At 40.3% G+C, this 17399-nt stretch overlaps 2 protein-coding genes across 5 annotated transcripts; one reads left to right on the plus strand and one right to left on the minus strand.

Annotated features, from left to right (window-relative positions):
- Nucleotides 1-252: 252 nt before the first annotated feature.
- LOC116720351 (regulator of G-protein signaling 5) lies at nt 253-5392 on the minus strand. The gene is made up of 5 exons (XM_032563567.1): nt 3155-5392; nt 3019-3075; nt 2885-2937; nt 880-1043; nt 253-803 (listed from the first exon to the last, which is right to left on the minus strand). The coding sequence occupies exons 1-5, from the start codon at nt 3196-3198 to the stop codon at nt 636-638; spliced, it is 486 nt and encodes a 161-aa protein (XP_032419458.1). The 5' UTR covers nt 3199-5392; the 3' UTR covers nt 253-635.
- LOC116720350 (calcium-binding mitochondrial carrier protein SCaMC-3-like) lies at nt 1016-15792 on the plus strand. 4 transcript variants are annotated; one of them, XM_032563564.1, is made up of 12 exons: nt 5516-6205; nt 7911-8131; nt 9895-10018; nt 10141-10228; nt 11058-11169; nt 11361-11519; nt 11595-11747; nt 12192-12305; nt 12405-12572; nt 12650-12797; nt 13739-13921; nt 15236-15792. In XM_032563564.1, the coding sequence occupies exons 2-12, from the start codon at nt 7934-7936 to the stop codon at nt 15244-15246; spliced, it is 1458 nt and encodes a 485-aa protein (XP_032419455.1). In that variant the 5' UTR covers nt 5516-6205; nt 7911-7933; the 3' UTR covers nt 15247-15792. The 4 variants fall into 4 exon arrangements, with proteins under 4 accessions (XP_032419454.1, XP_032419455.1, XP_032419453.1 ...); XM_032563563.1 differs by lacking the exons at nt 5516-6205; nt 15236-15792 and adding an exon at nt 1016-1128 and having other exon boundaries at nt 13739-14782; XM_032563562.1 differs by lacking the exon at nt 15236-15792 and having other exon boundaries at nt 13739-14782.
- Nucleotides 15793-17399: the final 1607 nt, after the last annotated feature.

Genomic DNA, 17399 nt, shown 5'->3' on the forward strand with positions numbered 1-17399 from the left:
TGCTGTGCAAGTTACTCGACAGGTTGTTGCTAGGTAACCAGAGAGCGAGAGAGTTAGTTGATGCCACCAATCTTGCTTAGCTTAGCCATGAAAGGTTGAGCAGCTAAAGCCTTTCCTCAGCCTACATCCCCCAGAATGCCATCTGGTTCTGGCTCCGAGTTCTGTGAAATTATTGAAAAATCTGACAAGTAATCTACTGAAATTAATCACGTCTAAAGGTGATTATATACAGTATATATATATATATTTATGTGTGTGTGTATATATGTTATTGATTTATTGCCCAGTCCTAACCTGTGTTAAAACTTTATATATCTTTAATGTTATATTTGCAACTCTTATCAAATTAAAACTTAATTTGACAAGTGAATCTATTCAGTAATGTTGAATAAATCAGAACATTCAGAGATTTATATAACCCACTCTTTATTTCAGTATTTGTAAATGTTAGTAGCATATGCAGTATAGAAGGGGAAGTATTTTTTTTCATCTACATTTAAGCATTTTAATGCTACTGTTCCTAACAGCATGTAATAGACTGTTGCATGACTAAACGTGTTGCTAAAATAAATTGCACATTACAGTCAAGTCCAGCAGAAAAGATTAGTTTCTGAAGCCGTTTTCAGCTAGGAAGTTTAATAAGCCTTGATGGCCTCTGCACAGTGGTGAGAGCGGAGAAACCGAGGGAAGGAGTCCTTGGCCATCAGGCTGTAGATCCTCTGCTGCGCTAGGTTGAAGGTGTCAGCACACGGGGAGTCCATCATGCTCAGCAGAGCCTCACGGGTCTCAGCATCCAAGTTCACCTGACATGGATGAAAAACTGGAGGTCAAAACAAGCTCGAAGATTCATAATGTTTGGCACTGCGCTCCTCCACTGACCTCTAGTGGAGCGTCGGGGTTGATGAACTGGTTGTAGATGCTGCTGGCTTTGGTCTTCTGCATGTTTGAAGGGGAAACCCTGTAGTCCTCACAGGCCAGCCAGAACTCCAGGTTCTCCTCGCTGAACTCTGAACGCAGGAACCCTCGAAACGCCTGAAGACCGACTGGAAGGACAGTGACGCAGTTATGTAGAGCAGCATCAAGAAGACATCGACCTGGAGGGAAAGCTTCCACAGACTGTTGTCGAAGGTAAGAGTCATTTTATATTTTCATTTAACGTTTAATAATTATACCATCAGACAAACCACAGTATAAAGTTACATTCTGGCATTTTAAGTAGCAAAATCCAGCCAAAATATATTTTTTTCCCAAATAAATTTCTTTTAATATAAAACTGCATGTGTGTGTCTGGTCAATTTAAAACTAAAACAAGCTTGTTCTCCATTCAGTGAAGTGGGTAGAGTCTTACCAACATCTGTTTCATTTATTTACTTTATAATAAAATAACTCAAGTAAAATTAAAAACCACAGCGTAATAAAAAAATGCTCCTAAAAGTACATTTTTTCAAAAAATTTACTTAAGTAAATGTAGCTGAATAAATGTAACCAGTTATCGACTCTGATATTCATACAGAGTAAACAAGTCAAGTTTAAATATAAAAACATTTTTGCAGCATATGGAAAGAAAGTGGATAAAAGATTGACTACAATATACAAATGAAATATACTCATGACTAACGCCCTTAATTAGCTTTAAAGATGGTAAACTTCCTGTTGAGCTATGGTGCTTTTATTTTGAAGGGACGATTTCCGGTTTAACTGTTAGCGTTAACGCAGCTTAACGGCAACAATCAAAAGACAAGTAACGGAGCTTAAAAATGTATCTTGTCATTAGCAGCCCACCTGACAGAGGCAGAAGGTATGTTTATGATGTAAAATATCAAATGTTTTCAATATTGTCTGACTTAAACTGTGCAATTGTCTAATTATATTCCAAAACTGAAGTTAATTTACGTTGTAAACGTTATTTTAAGTTGAGTCAAAAATCATAGTGTCATCCTTCTTTCGCGATATGCTACAACTTACATGGCCTGACTTAATTACACCTTTGTAAAAAAAAATACACACAACAGCTCTTGTAAACCTATAAATCTAAAACATAAGGTACAGGTTAAAAAAAAGATGCTTCAGTTATATTTTTTAAATAATTAACTGCAGCTAATTGTAAATTTAGTTGTAAAACAGTTATTTTTAAAATTAATTTCTCAAATTATAACCTAATTAAAATTCCTAATTTGGTTTAAGCTCTATCAGAGCTGCAAGGATGGTAGATGGTCTGATTTTTGAGACTCTAATTAAACATACACACCTAATTAATTGCCTGAGTATATAAATTTGTGTTCAAACCTAAAATCAGAGTTTAAAGAACTAAGAAACTGGTAAATGCAACACGCACAATCATACTGAAACTTTAATCTGAAATATATTTTATTACATAAAAACTTCCAGAGTGTATGCAGCTAACTGGATGCAATAACAATGTTAAAGAAATGAAAACAATTTTTTAATCATCTAAGTAATAAAAATGCTGCTTAAATGTCACTAGTTGTTTTAATTTCTTGAGCAGGCTGTATGAGTAATATCTAACTCACTACTACCACCTCACACACATTCATAATATTTAATCATAACATTTAAATATGCTTTATTCTAATTTTTCATATATGAGCCATGTTGAGTTCAGTGAGCATAATTTCTCAGTTTTAACATAAATCTACAAGAATAATTTATATGCTTCTTTAAAAAAGTGATTTTCTTTTGCAATAACGTTCTAATTAAATATCATCTTAGCAGCATATTTCTATTGGCATGTCTGCCATATTATTAAGTTTGTGTAGGAATAAAATTAAAGACTCTCTGAGAAATTTTCTCAGTGTCTTTCAACCAAAAGTCATTTTAAAAGATTTTTATGAACAGAATTTTAAACAGAAATGAAGTGACCTACTTTTGCTGCCCAGCAGAGTTTCCAGATCCTGAAGGATTTTCCCATCTTGTACCCTGAAAATTAGGCAAAAAATTCATTTAAAAATGCATTGTTATTACCACATATTTAACCTAAAACGAACTTGACTAAGTTACCTTTGCTTGTGGTGGATCTCAGCCAGGTGGCTCAGCTTCACTCGCATCCCTTTTGCCCTGGAACGCATGAAATTAAATTTTAAGCATTTCAAATCCCAGCAAAGTATATCACCTGGAGTCCTAGAAAAACACTTACTTCTCCAAGCAGGAGGAAGGCAGGTAGGAGAGTCCCTTACACATATTTCAAAATGAACTCAATATTATTACTTTAGATAACTTGTCAGTCTGTCTCCGGGGCTTGAATGCGCCGCTCTTATATACAGCGGTGGACATGTGGATTATCTGATCCGTCGATCTGCTGCTCTCAGACCAGCAGGTGTGGAGCTGGGAGCTGAACGGGGATGTGATGGGGAACAGATCAGGTAGACCTGTCAGCAGGAGACACAAAGCAGGTCAGTGTATATGAAAGGAAAATCAAAGAAGCAGCGCTGTGTGTGTGTGTTTGGTCAGGGTACACTGGCAGCCTCATAAAGGTCTGTGTTGGTCCAAACATGGACGTTCTGTTCTGTGGAGTTCTGCAGAAAGATAATGAAGTGATGATGGAGGAGCAGGTGGAGGAGCAGTCTGAGAACTCTGTATGAGTTTTATAACGGACAAGTAGTTTAGCTCTGCAGTATCAATTATATTGCTATTGTTCACACACAGCTGACAGCGTAGGTGTATACTGGGCCTTGAAACCGTGGGAAATTGTCACTAAGCAACACCTTGCAAATGGATGAACTTTTCCTCGCGAGGAGAACAGACAGAGATGTGCTTCAGTTACAATCTCCACCTATTCTGAAAACGCATTCTGCCGCACCTCTCTTTTTATTGAAAATCATCCCCTAGTTACAATGCACGTTTCAGCTCTAATCAAAACATATGCAGCTGCAACGTGATTCACATTTCATGAGATAAACTAGAATATTTACTACAAACAGTATAACTGTATCAGCACAATTACGCTATACACTATCATTTTATAAACATGAAGAATAGCATGTCCTTCTGCTGAGCAGCCGTCTGATTAGAACTAGTGCCGGCTGTCTCTGCGTCCTTCAGCAGGGCCTCCTTCAACATACTCAGAAACATACTGATTAGTATTTATATAGGTTATTATATTAATTCTATCACTTATGTTAAAACTACACATTTTATTGTATTTTATCTGATAGTCCAGCTCAAAGTAGTCCATAGCTCTAAAGTGGAAAGAAAATAAAAAAATGTTACAAATAAAAATTTGAAAACACTGGCATGACTACCCCTAGATAAAATCCAATGCAAATGCCTTCAGAATTCACCTATTAATTATGTAGAATAATCCTGTGTGTAATTTAATCTCAGTGTAAATCCAGCTGTTCTGTGAAGGGATCAGAGTTTGTTAGCACAGCTGGTTAACATCTGAGGAGCTCCACAGCAAAATTGCAGAAGAAAGTTCAATAAAAATCCCATTTTGGAATGAAATGTAATGTTGAACATAACGCTGAACACGCCGTCCCCACAGTGAAGCACGGTGGTGACGGCGTCATGCTGCCAGGATGTTTTTCTTTAGCTTTTATTTATCCGCCATTGCATGCTCTCTTTGCAGTTTGTAAATTCTCCATCACTCTGTTTTTCAAAAAGAAAATGGTCAATCTTCCAAAAAAAACAAACAAATTTTTTAGTGCAATCATAATTATTTAAGATGATTCAACCCATTAATTTCACATCTTTTAGTTGGCTTGCATTAATTTTTGATGTTGCCTATTATTATTTTTAGATTTCCCTTGGACTTTTTATGTTGTATTTTCTTTGGGGTTGGCTCTATTTGGGGATGTTTTTCACGTCGTAACACTCTTTTTTTTTTCATCATGAGTGGCCATGTTAATAGTTTTCCATTTGTTTTCAGTCTTTCACTCTGTTAGTGAAAGACTAACAGAGACTAACAAAGATTCATATAGAAAAGATGATTTGTTGTCTTTTCAGGGTCCTAACGTCCCCAGGACTCTAGGATCTTCCTTTATTTATTTATTTATTTATTTGTTTGTTTGTTTGTTTTAACCATGTAGCAGTCTGGGCAATAAATCAACATATGGTGACAGTCATTTGATCATTATCAATAGAAAATGTCAGAAAGAAAAGCATCAACTAACTCACTGGCTCTTTGGTTACCTAGCAACAACCTGTTGAGTAACTTGCGCAGCATAACTGCTACTGTTAAGCAGTTATGCCTCTTAAGAATAAAAGTCAACGGTGTGGTGTAAAAGGAGAAGTCGAGAAAAACAGCTAAAGAAGAAATTGAGGATAAAACAAGAAAGGTCATATCACCAGTTTGGCAGTATTTCATATTAAAACAATAAAATTAATAATTTTCAATATCAACTGATATGACACTGTGCACCCGTATTGCCCGGTTCTATCCTGCGCTGTCGCAAAGCTCAATGCTGGGCAGCCCATGTTCTCATTTTTGTGCCATTAAAGCACCAGTTGGACACTGGGAAGCTGTTTTGACAGTCCTCTGAGGAAAGGAGCTGATGTCCTCACTGTTTACGGGAAGTGGGCGACGGGAGTGAAATGCCAACCATCATGTGAGGAAACTTGAAGCCTGCGGTGCTAATCCACTGCAGACATAAAGTACTGACAGTTACAGCTTTGAAATGTTATCCGTGCATGTTGTGCTTAGGTAGTTCAGATAAGAGCTTAACGAAAGCAGAGAATTGTCTGTATATTTACATCTTTTTGGCATCTAAATAGTTGCAGATGCACAAATGAGAGAAAAAGGCGAACAAAAAGTTTGCATGCATTAAAGAAAAGAGGAACTGTTATGGTGGTAAAGAAAAAAAAAATAAGTATAAGTAATCTGAATGCGTCTTGTGAATAAGAGCTTGAGGAAAATAAGTGAGCTGAACATTAAAGAGGAGATATGTGGAACACGCAGCTATAACCAGGACTACATCCTCCACATTCACTCATCGGACACTGTGGCCGCCAGCGGACTGCTTCTCTCGCCTCTTCCTGCTTCGTGAACAGAACCGCGTGAAGGAAATCCACCCAACACGGAGCAAACAGCTGGGCTGCACCCGGAACCCGCGGGATCCACTGGGACGCAGTGGATCCGCGTCAACTGGCTCCAGTACACGGAGCTCCGCAGCCGCTGCTTTCTCCCGCCAGTCACGACCCTCCTCTGCATCCGGCTATGGACGGCGGCGCCTCGGCGTGCAGATAAACAGTGAGTCAGGCTGAGGCGGAGGTCTGCTGGGTTTTATAATTAGACTGCAACAGCCTCCATAACTGCTTGAGGATTAGATTATACGCGATTATCATTGCAGCCTGCGTCAATGCGTGGAGCTGTGAGCTGAAAATATACACTTTTATTGCTAATGTGTCTTTATTATCGTCATGTAATTTGTACATAATTTCAGAATAAGAGATGATTTGTGCTTTGGCAGAAGTACAAACCACTAATATGACTTTAGCTGAACTATTAGGACCTAAATATACTCCTGGGTTGAAAAAACAAAGTCAACAGGGAAAATGTTTTTCATTCTTGTAAACTGTGCCTACCAGGGCCGGATTTAGGGAAATCTGGGCCTCTGGGCTGAAGTCAGTTTTGGTGCCCTAGGCTCACACACATTTTTATTTACCTCAAAGTACAAAGAGTTGGCTAAACATCACCTTTAAGCTGCGGGCAGATTCAGTAGTGTTAGAGGAGTTTATTGGTGGTAACAGGTCAGGAAATGGACAGGGAGGGGGAATGAACATACAACAGCAGACTCAATATTGCAACGTTAACTTCTGAAGTTTGCGTCAACTCACTTTGTACCACTTCTTTCTGAAAGATTCCCTATAAACATGGTATAGTTTCTAGAAATGTTTACACCCTCACGAAAATGTACCTACTCTCTTCTTTTTTGTTTTCCAAAGAAATTACTCCTGGCCCTGTGATCTTGTGTTTAGTTGTGTTTCTACTGGTAAAAGCCACTGATGGAGCTACTGACGTCATTTATAATGTGTTCTCTTCTTTTTAAAATTCTTTCTAGAGAAAGTTCACCTAGCTCTGCACATCTATGTATAGTTGTGATTCTTTCACGGATGGAGTCATTGATAGAGCTATTTGGCTCTTATCATTGTTTTCCTAGTTTTTTCTTTCCATAAAATTCATCAATCCATCAAGTTCATTGATTGATTCTGTGTTTTCTATCCTAGACAGAAATGTACATGAGTACTTCATTAACACAGAAAGTATTTATGGTCCAGGAGGAATATGCCTTTGTGACTGGATTACCGAGGTAGATCAGCTGTCTTGCAAATTGTTTTTTTTTTTCTTGTTTTTTTTGACGGTATATAAATAAAATAAATTGAAATAAACTGAAAGATGAAGCCCAGCTTTTTTAATGAAATTGTTAGAGCTGTTCGTATTGTAGATCCCATTACAGAAATAAAAGCGTAACACTATTACCCATAAATCTCCACCTGAATGCGTCAATCTCCAAATAAAGAGCCTCCTTATGACATTTTTTGACAAATTTAACAAATTGAATTCAGGTGTGAAAGGAACACGGCAAAAACGTCAAAGGCTCAAACCAACGTGTTTCTCCATATTCTGTCCGTTGTTATTTTTGAGCTTAATTGATTTTGTATCTCCAGATCTTGTTACATACAGAGGTTTGTAACTTTATCTAAGGAATCATCGGTTCAAGTACTCTCAGTGAGATTTTTCAATATCTTGCCTGATATGTGCAGTAATAAGACATTTAGTTATATCTGCATGAATCTTTAATTGAAAAGACCTTCAGCACAACTGCATTGGCTCTCTTTTTGGGCCGTAGGTGAAGTAGCCAAGTCTCAAAGTCTATCGCTACCTGGGGGTACAGGTATGAAGGATGTTCATTGTTCGTTACGAAGGTTATTGAACTGATGCTCTTGCATTTCAGCTGACTCCGAGTGACGTCCGGTCATGACAACCCAGCGGTCGACTTGGATCCTGAAGGTGCAGTGTCAGGAAGATCAACACTTTGTTCCAGATGAGGAGAGAAGGAAGCACTGGGCTGAGCTGTTCGAACAGCTGGACCTCAACAAAGATGGACGCATTGACATGCTGGAGCTGCAGGCGGGGCTGGCACACAAAGGGCTCTCCAACGGCTGCCTGCAGAAGGTAAGTAACTACGAGGCCTGAAGCACGGATAAGAAAAGCAGGTTTGTATTTTATCACAGACTAAATGAAACTATGTTAAAAAGTCTGATGAAATGTCTCCCACCTGGGGTGGTGTGGAGGTGGAGGGGTAAAGCACAACTCACGTATGGAGGCCTTAGTCCTCGATGCAGGTTCGAGTCCCGACCTGATGACCTTTGCCGCGTGTCTTCATTACCCACTGTCCTATCTAACCACTCTTAAATAAAGGCCGCCTCAAATCATTTATGAAATGATAAAAATAAAAAAATAGTTCCCACCCAAAAAGCATCTAAATATTTTCTCCAACATTTTTTTTTTGTTTGCATGTTATGAAGATTTATACTATAATTACATCTTTAACATATTTTTCTAAACTTCATAATAATTTTTGGCAAGATCTATATGCTAATCTAAGCTTTTACTTTGTTGCATTACAGAACGTAACAGGCTTAATTGTATCCCTCATAATAATAGAAGGAAAACATAATAAAAAATATTACATTAAGTAAAAAAAAAAATAACAGCCCATCTTTATTCAAACTGCGCCATGTTAAGTGGCTTGAGTTGATTTTTGTAACAGTGTAATAATAGCACATGGTTTCTGTTGGGTCTAGTTAAAAGTGTGCAGCCGTTTCCATTCCGTAAACGCTCTTGAACCATGTAACCTCCAGTTTGTTTGGGTACTGTTTGTACCAGAACATCAGCAGCGTGGCTGTTTTGTGAACACAGGCAGACAATTTAACTCTCCTCAGTTAAATCCTCAGTTGCTGTGTACATGTGGCCATGTGTCTGTGAAGGTTTCTGCATGTGGGCACGTAAAGGGCAGCGTGGCGGTTATTTCTGTCTAAGGAGGCTGCTCTTGTAAGCTGAGAATGGTAACCTTTATCCCTGTTGTACTCCTTGTATTTTTTCATGTGTTATCAGGTTTTCCTGGTTATATTTCCAAGAGGTTTTGTTCCGTTCGTATAGGTACCATGATTTTGTTTTTTTACTGTCTAATAATTTGTTATATTTTAGTATTTTAGGTTCATTTGTATGTATGCTTTTGGGGGGGCATTCCAGTAAAGCAGGGTGGCAGTCCAAAGTGTGACCCATTTGGCCCATCAGTCAAAAAGGCCAAATGGTGTTGAAGTATTTTTCTCTTATCGACCACACTTTTTGCTTCTACTTTGATGCAACAGTAAATAGGGCAACAAACATTCAGCGACTTTTCCTCACAAGCAGAATTGTGGGCATACATTCATTAAACATGGCCAAATATATTAAATAATATATTTATTTCATATATACAGTACAGACCAAAAGTTTGGACACACCTTCTAATTCAATGGGTTTTCTTTATTTTCATGACTATTTATAAGGCAAGAAATCCCACTTATTAACCTGACAGGGCAACACCTATGAAGTGAAAACCATTTCAGGTGACTACCTCTTGAAGCTCGTCAAGAAAATGCAGAGTGTGTGCAAAGCAGTAATCACAGCAAAAGGTTGCTACTTTGAAGAAACTAGAATATAAGGGCTATTTTCAGTTGTTTTACACTTTTTTGTTTAGTGCATATTTCCACATGCGTTGTTCATAGTTTTGATGCCTTCAGTGTGAATCTACAATGTCAATAGTCATGAAAATAAAGGAAACTCATTGAATTAAAAGGTGTGTCCAAACTTTTGGTCTGTACTGTATAGACAGACAGACAGACAGACAGATAGATAGATAATATATTTAAATTCTTCATTTACATTGCCAGATTGTAGAGACCGGGGACACCAACCAAGACGGAGTCCTGGACTTTGAGGAGTTCGTCGAGTATCTTCACAACCACGAGAAGCAACTTCAAGTCATGTTTCACCATGTGGACAGAAACAAAGACGGTCTGTGGCCGAAAGGAGAAAGACGGAAGAACAATGAACCTCACTGTTATTTTTTTACATGCAGTTTTATCCCAAACCTTCTAACTTCCTTCTTGTGTTCTGCTGTCTCTTCATATCTGCAGGTTGGATTGATGTGGAAGAGATTCAGGACTGTCTGCACACCATCGGTGTGAATGTTAGCCCTGAAGATGCTACCAGGATTCTGCTAAGGTTTGTCATCCAGGCTCTCTTCATTTCACTACACAGTTGTAGCCAGATTTATAAACCGTTCGAAAACAGACAGAATCTGGCTTTTTCACACAATCCAACAGTAAGTCCGGCTAAATCTTTCCTGTTTTATCTTAGTTAGGTTTGAAAAAATAATTTATGTTTGCTAAATGCCAGGATAAGGACTTTGTGAATGAATAAATGAATCCAAGCTCATTCTCTCATTGAAGGTGAAAATTTTAATTAAAAAAATTATGTATTGGTCCTATGTATTGGTCGTGACAGCTGTTAGTTATTTGATAGGCGTAATAAATATCAATGTATTTTAAAGTATCATTAAATACAGTTATTCTTTGTTTATTTATTTAAAGTAACTGGATTCCTAAAGTAGCTAGTTTAATAATTAGTTGTTTTTTGTGGCAGTTTTTTGAAGTGCAGTGTTTCACTGCAGTCAAAGTTTGTAGTGCTTTGACTGCAGTGATGTACAATCTTAGCCATAAGGTCTTAAAAAACACTACAGTAGATTTTAAATGCTTTATTTCACCATTTTTATCATTATTCCAAAATATACTCTACAAGATCATAATAAACTTTTAAATCCAGATCGCCCACCCACATTTCCTGCTGACACAGTTATATACATTGAACTGTTGTTTTACTATATACTCAAGTTATTGATTAATTGATTACTAAATTAATTGACGATTATTTCAATAATCAAATTCATTACAATTAATCCTAATTATCCTATTAGAAATTAACTTTGCTATCATACGTTATGGCTGCAGTGTCTATGTCAGTGTGTCTGTTAATACATTTGGTTTTTCTTCAGTATGGACAAGGATGGCACCATGACGATTAACTGGAGTGAGTGGCGCGACTACTTCCTGTTCAAACACCTGAACGACATGGAGGATGTGGCTCGGTTCTGGAAGCGTTCAATGGTAAACGAGCTTGCAGAACTTGAACAAGAACATCTCTAAATAACAGAGACTGTGCAGTTAGTTGGACCGTCACAGAAGTAGTTCCTACAGTTGGTCTCGAGACTACAAAATATCATGTCTGAGATTTATTTCTAACTCCCTATTTTGAAATGTGCAGTTTGTTCTTTGCTCCCGATTTGTGGTCTCAGTAGATATTGGACACAGGCGAGCAGCTGACAGTCCCAGAGGAGTTTTCAGAAGCGCAGAAGAAGTCTGGCTATATGTGGCGGCAGCTGATGGCGGGAGTCATGGCTGGATCTGTGTCCCGAACCGGAACCGCTCCACTGGACCGCCTCAAAGTCTTCAGACAAGTCAGTCTAACAGCAGTAGAGTAAAATGTATGAGAAAATGAATCTTTTATGCCTAACTATTCCCGCTCTGTACAGGTACACGGCTCCTCTGAATTTAGAGGCAGCGCTCTGAGCGGGTTTAAGTACATGCTGAACGAGGGAGGACCATGGTCTCTGTGGAGAGGCAACGGAGTCAATGTCCTGAAAATCGCCCCTGAGACTGCCATCAAATTCTCCACTTATGAACAGGTGAACACTTCTACGACACCTGTTGGATTTGAGATTTGAGTTGGATCTATCATATCGTTTGGCGTATATGTTAAATTATCATTAAATATGATTTGTTTTCCCATATGGCAACACTTAGCTTGTAAGTCAAAAGCAGATGGATTATAGACTGTGTGTTATTAAAAGGAAAAAAAAACCATCACAACAATGATGCATGCAGACAATCATAATTACAGGCTACATTCTGAAATTAACTGCTTGAAATTTAACTTGTATTAAAAAGGCAGTAGTATTGCTCTTCTCTCACAAACTAACGAATGGCACGAAACTAAGATGTAATTAATATAAAATCTAAGTCTTGTAGCTACATTTCCCTTTAGTTTTCAGTTTATTTAAGATCATAGAGCATAAATGTTTGATAGTGATGCTTATCCCGAACCTTTGCTTTCCTTGTATTCTGCATAGATCAAGAGTGTGATGCGCGGTCATGATGAAACAAGAACTCTGAGGGTTCATGAGAGGTTTGTCGCCGGCTCTTTGGCTGGAGCAACAGCTCAGACAGTCATTTACCCGATGGAGGTAATGGGCCAAACATGTACGAATCATTCGACGGCACTAAGAGGAAACGCTAAGGTTGCTTATAAATGAATCATCTCAGTCCCTCTGTCTGTGCATCAGGTGCTGAAGACGCGACTCAATCTCAGAAAAACGGGTCAGTTCAAAGGAATAGCAGACTGCGCCAAACAGATCCTGCAGCGGGAAGGCGCTGCGGCCTTCTACAAGGGCTACGTCCCCAACATGCTGAGCATCGTCCCTTATGCTGGTATTGACCTGGCCGTGTATGAGGTCAGAGGGACGCGCAGCTCTCAGTGTGGCGCATTTCCCCTGGCTCTTCACTTCCCACTCACTCTTGTCTTCCACAGACGCTCAAACTTGCATGGCTGAACCGGAACACGGGCTTGTCTGACCCGGGGGTGATGGTGTTGTTGGGATGCGGCGCAGTCTCCAGTACATGCGGGATGCTTGCGAGTTACCCGCTGGCGCTGATCCGCACACGCATGCAAGCACAAGGTTAGGACAGCTGCGGGCATCTGGATTCCACCAAACGTTTCAGAGAATGAAATATAGTTTCATATCAGCCAAATTGCATTACAAATCTAATTAGAGTGGATGTATGATTTGATTGAATTGACATTTTGTTGTAAATTGTCCTTTTCCTACGATTACTGGAGCGGTGGACTGTGTTAAGGTTTTAAATTTTGCCCAGTCGCTAACGTTTGTTACCGGTTCAGTGCTACGAAGCTTACCGGAAATTCTCTGCGCTGCAAACAACCGTCTTCCACTGCAAAGAGAGAAGTGCTATTCTGAAAGAGGCAGATATTAATCTTAATTCAATATTTGGAAGTGTGGCCAACAGACTGAATGGCTTCATTCACTTCCTCCGCTGCTGTGGCTAAAAGTACAGACAGACTACAATTCTAAAACAGTGCAGAAAATCGACGTAATTGTTCACAATTTCTCTTTCTGTTCGCTGATCGGCCCCGGTAAAAATCTACCAGGGGCAATCCAAGTGAAGGACAGAAAGCCCAGATTGTGCTGCAAGCGAGATTGTTTTCAGCTGAAACTGCACAGGAAGGCAATGGCCAGTTCTAAATAAATGAGATTAACTGAATTTAATTAAATTGAAAGAAATACAAAAAGCAGTTTTCAAATAATGATTTAATTTAATAAAGGTTGAAAGCAACCAAAACCGACTAACTTTAATCAACTAATAAATTATTAAAAAATTTATTAATTTAGATCTATTAAAAAAAAAGTTGTGCCAGTTTGTCTGCTGATATTTGAAATCCAAAGACTCAACATCTTGGGCTGCAATCCCCAAACTACTTTCTTCTTTTTAGAAGGAGACCCATAGTTCCTTTACGTGTATCTCTAATATTCTATAAAAATATATAAAAAATGTTTTTCTTATTTTTCCTAACTTGATCTTTCCTATATTTCTCTCCAATCAGCTTCAGTGAAAGGATCCCCTAAACTTTCAATGCTGTCCTTGCTCCGCAACATTGTTACGCAAGAGGGCATCGCCGGACTTTACCGAGGAATCTCCCCCAACCTGCTAAAGATCGTCCCGGCCGTGAGCGTGTCCTACGTCGTCTATGAGTACATGAGAATAATGCTAGGAATGGACTTCGAGGGTAGGAGGGAAGGGAAGGGGCATGGGTAGATAAAGGAGACGAGGTTTGCTGTGAGTTTTTATCTGCAAGCATGTGCAGAAACGTCGTCAGTGCATGAAGAAAGGGCTTTACTCGTGAACAACTTTGAGACAACTTGACTTGCTTTTATGACGCCTTGAAGAAAAAAAGACTACTGCAATTCCGGACAAAAAAATTACCAGGCAGTTGGACGTTGTACTTTTATTTAATTTATTTTGGTTTGACAATAATTTGATGGTAATTACCGATCATCAACTGGAGGAAAAAAGTACTATAATGATGGTCAGGGTTATATATATAATAGGGATATAACCATCATTATAGTTTTAAACAAAACTTCACCCAAGCATGATGTCTTGCAAACATATTCAGACCTCTTTAATGTTTTCACATTTTGTCAGCTAAAACTATTACTGACAGATTTAGATGTTCTTGTCATTCAGCGTAACATGCACTACTGAACAAAATTATGACACATGCTAGGTCACAAACAGAAACCAGCTGGACAAACTATAAAATAATACAAAAAGAAGAATAAAATAGAATAAAAACAAGAATATTTTATTGGGAGTTAAGGTAACAGATCAAAACAAAAATCATTGAGAAGTGGAAGTAAAATGATGGGGGAGATGAGAGCACATTTTCATTCAACCTTCTTTTCCTCTGATGCCCCTAAATAAAATTCAGTGCAACTACATGCCTATAGGAGGAACTTAGTTTACAATTCTGCACTATTTTGTGTTGCTCTATGCCATAAGTCCAAATACAATACAATGGGGTTTGTAGTCGTAACGTGACAAAAATGTGAAAAGGTTTAACAGGTAAAAATAGACCTGGAAGACAGAGCTGACTGGCATAATATGGCCTATGCAGAATTATGGCTTCACTGTGGTCAAATAAACAAAAGGCCTGAAACTCACCACTGGGCTTTTAAACCACTGGTGGATGCTGATAGAAATGAACCCTTGATGACAATAACCAAACCACATTAGTACGGGAAACGCAAGCAGTTTGTTTTCAAAATCAGGGTGAAAAGATGGGGAAACATCTAAATGCTGTATAATGTAATGAATAATCAGCCTCCATCTGCACAGGCTGCTGTTAATTTCTGGGGTGATGTGTTGCGTTTGAAAGCTAACAGCTGTGTGGGGAGTTAACCAACAAGCATCTCGCTGCATCTGCTGCTGCTGCTACAGGAATCTGCACGGGTGCAGGCTTGCATGAACTTGCCAGACACAAAGTAACCTCTGGAAGGCAGCTCACGGTACATTCCTTCAGCATTGTTTTCTCTACCAGGTGGGGAATAGAGAAGATTGGCTGTGGGAGGAACCTGCACAGACTCAGGACAGTTACTGATGAGTCTTAAATTAGTATTACCTATACCAAAGCACAATGACAGCCTGACGGAACGCAGGCGGTCGGTATCGTTATCACATCTTTGAGTGAAAGGACAGTGGTGAGAAGAAGAAAAGACGCACACAGAACTGCCTTTATGGACTGAAACTGGACAAAGACGCACAAAGGGTTAAAGTGACCTCACCTGCCATAACATTACAACAGTCTATGCAGAAAAGTGTGGATTGGGTGATACCTTTCAAAGACTTGACATGGTCCACTGGCACAGCGTGTTTCCTAAAAGGTTCATTGTATCTGTTTGTAAAACAAGAAGTTATATTTAATGTTTTTAAAAAAACATGCATGCAAACAAACTGCATGCACTGCGCTGCTTTTGTGGACAATTTCCACATATTGTTTTAATGTAAAATTAAAAGAATTATATTAAACCTTTGTACATTTTTGACAAAATGTCAACTGAATAAAAAGACAGAATTAATATTGGATCTGTTCCTCTACAGGCTCAGGTCTGTTGTATTATTGTGTGTGGAAATTTGGGTTACAGTATTTATCTATCCATCCATTTTCTTCCGCTTTATCCGGGGTCGGGTTGCGGGGGTAGCAACTTAAGAAGGGAGGCCCAGACTTCCCTCTCCCCGGCCACTTGTTCCAGCTCCTCCGGGGGAATCCCAAGGCGTTCCCAGGCCAGCCGAGAAACATAGTCCCTCCAGCGTGACCTGGGTCTTCCCCGGGGCCTCCTCCCGGTGGGACGTGCCCGGAACACCTCACCAGGGAGGCGTCCTGACTAGATGCCCGAGCCACCTCAACTGGCTCCTCTCTACGTGAAGGAGCAGCGGCTCTACTCTGAGTCCCTCCCGGATGACTGAGCTTCTTACCCTATCTCTAAGGGAGAGCCCAGACACCCTACGGAGAAAACCCATTTCGGCCGCTTGTATCCGTGATGTCGTTCTTTCGGTCATGACCCAAAGCTCATGACCATAGATGAGGGTGGGAACGTAGATCGACCAGTAAATCGAGAGCTTCGCTTTTTTACTCAGCTCTTTCTTCACCACGACGGACCGGTACAGCGCCCGCTTGATAGCAGACGCTGAGCCAATCCGCCTGTTGACCTCTCGTTCCTTCTTCCCTCATTCGTGAACAAGATCCCGAGATACTTGAACTCCTCCACTTGGGACAGGACATCCCCCCCTGCCCCCCGACCCGGAGAAGGCACTCTACCCTTTTCCAGCTCAAGATCATGGCCTCAGATTTGGAGGCACTGATCCTCATCCCGGCCGCTTCACACTCGGCTGCGAACCGCTCCAGCGAGAGCTGCAGATCACGACCTGATGAAGCCAAAAGGACCACATTATCCGCAAAAAGCAGAGATGAGATCCTAAGGCCACCAAAACGGATCCCCTCAACACCTTGGCTGCGTCTAGACATTCTGTCCATGAAAGAAATGAACAGAATCGGTGACAAAGGACAGCCCTGGCATAGTCCAATTCTCACCGGAAACAAGCCCGACTTACTGCCGGAAATGCAGACCAGACTCTGACACTGGTCATACAGGGACAGTACTCTGCCCACCGGCCCACAACGTCCCGAGTCGAGGTCAGCAGCACACCATCCCCACCATCCGGCGTCCTGAGACGCCCGAGTTTTTGCCTCAACAACCACCCGAGCCGCATGCTGCTTCGCCTGTACCCATCAGCTGCTTCTGGAGTCCCACAGACCAAAAAGGCCCGATAGGACTTCTTCTTCAGCCTGACAGCATCCCTCACCAAAGGTGTCCACCAACAGGTTCGAGGGTTGCCGCTGCGACAGGCACCGACAACCTTGAACAAGGGAGGACCAAGCCACAGCTCCGATAAGCCGCCTCGACAATGGAGGCATGGAATATGGTCCATGGTCCACTCAGACTCAATGTCCCCCTCCTCCACCGGAACGTGTTCAAAGTTCTGCCGGAAATGGGAGTTAAAGCTCCGTCTCAGGGGATTCCGCCATACGTTCCCAGCAGACCCTCACAACACATTTGGGCCTGCCAGGTCTGACCGGCATCCTCCCCCACCACCGGAGCCAACTCACCACCAGCTGTGGACAGCTCCGCACCTCTCTTCACCCG

Source organism: Xiphophorus hellerii, chromosome 5 (assembly GCF_003331165.1).
Source record: "Xiphophorus hellerii strain 12219 chromosome 5, Xiphophorus_hellerii-4.1, whole genome shotgun sequence".
Classification (NCBI taxonomy): Eukaryota; Metazoa; Chordata; class Actinopteri; order Cyprinodontiformes; family Poeciliidae; genus Xiphophorus; species Xiphophorus hellerii.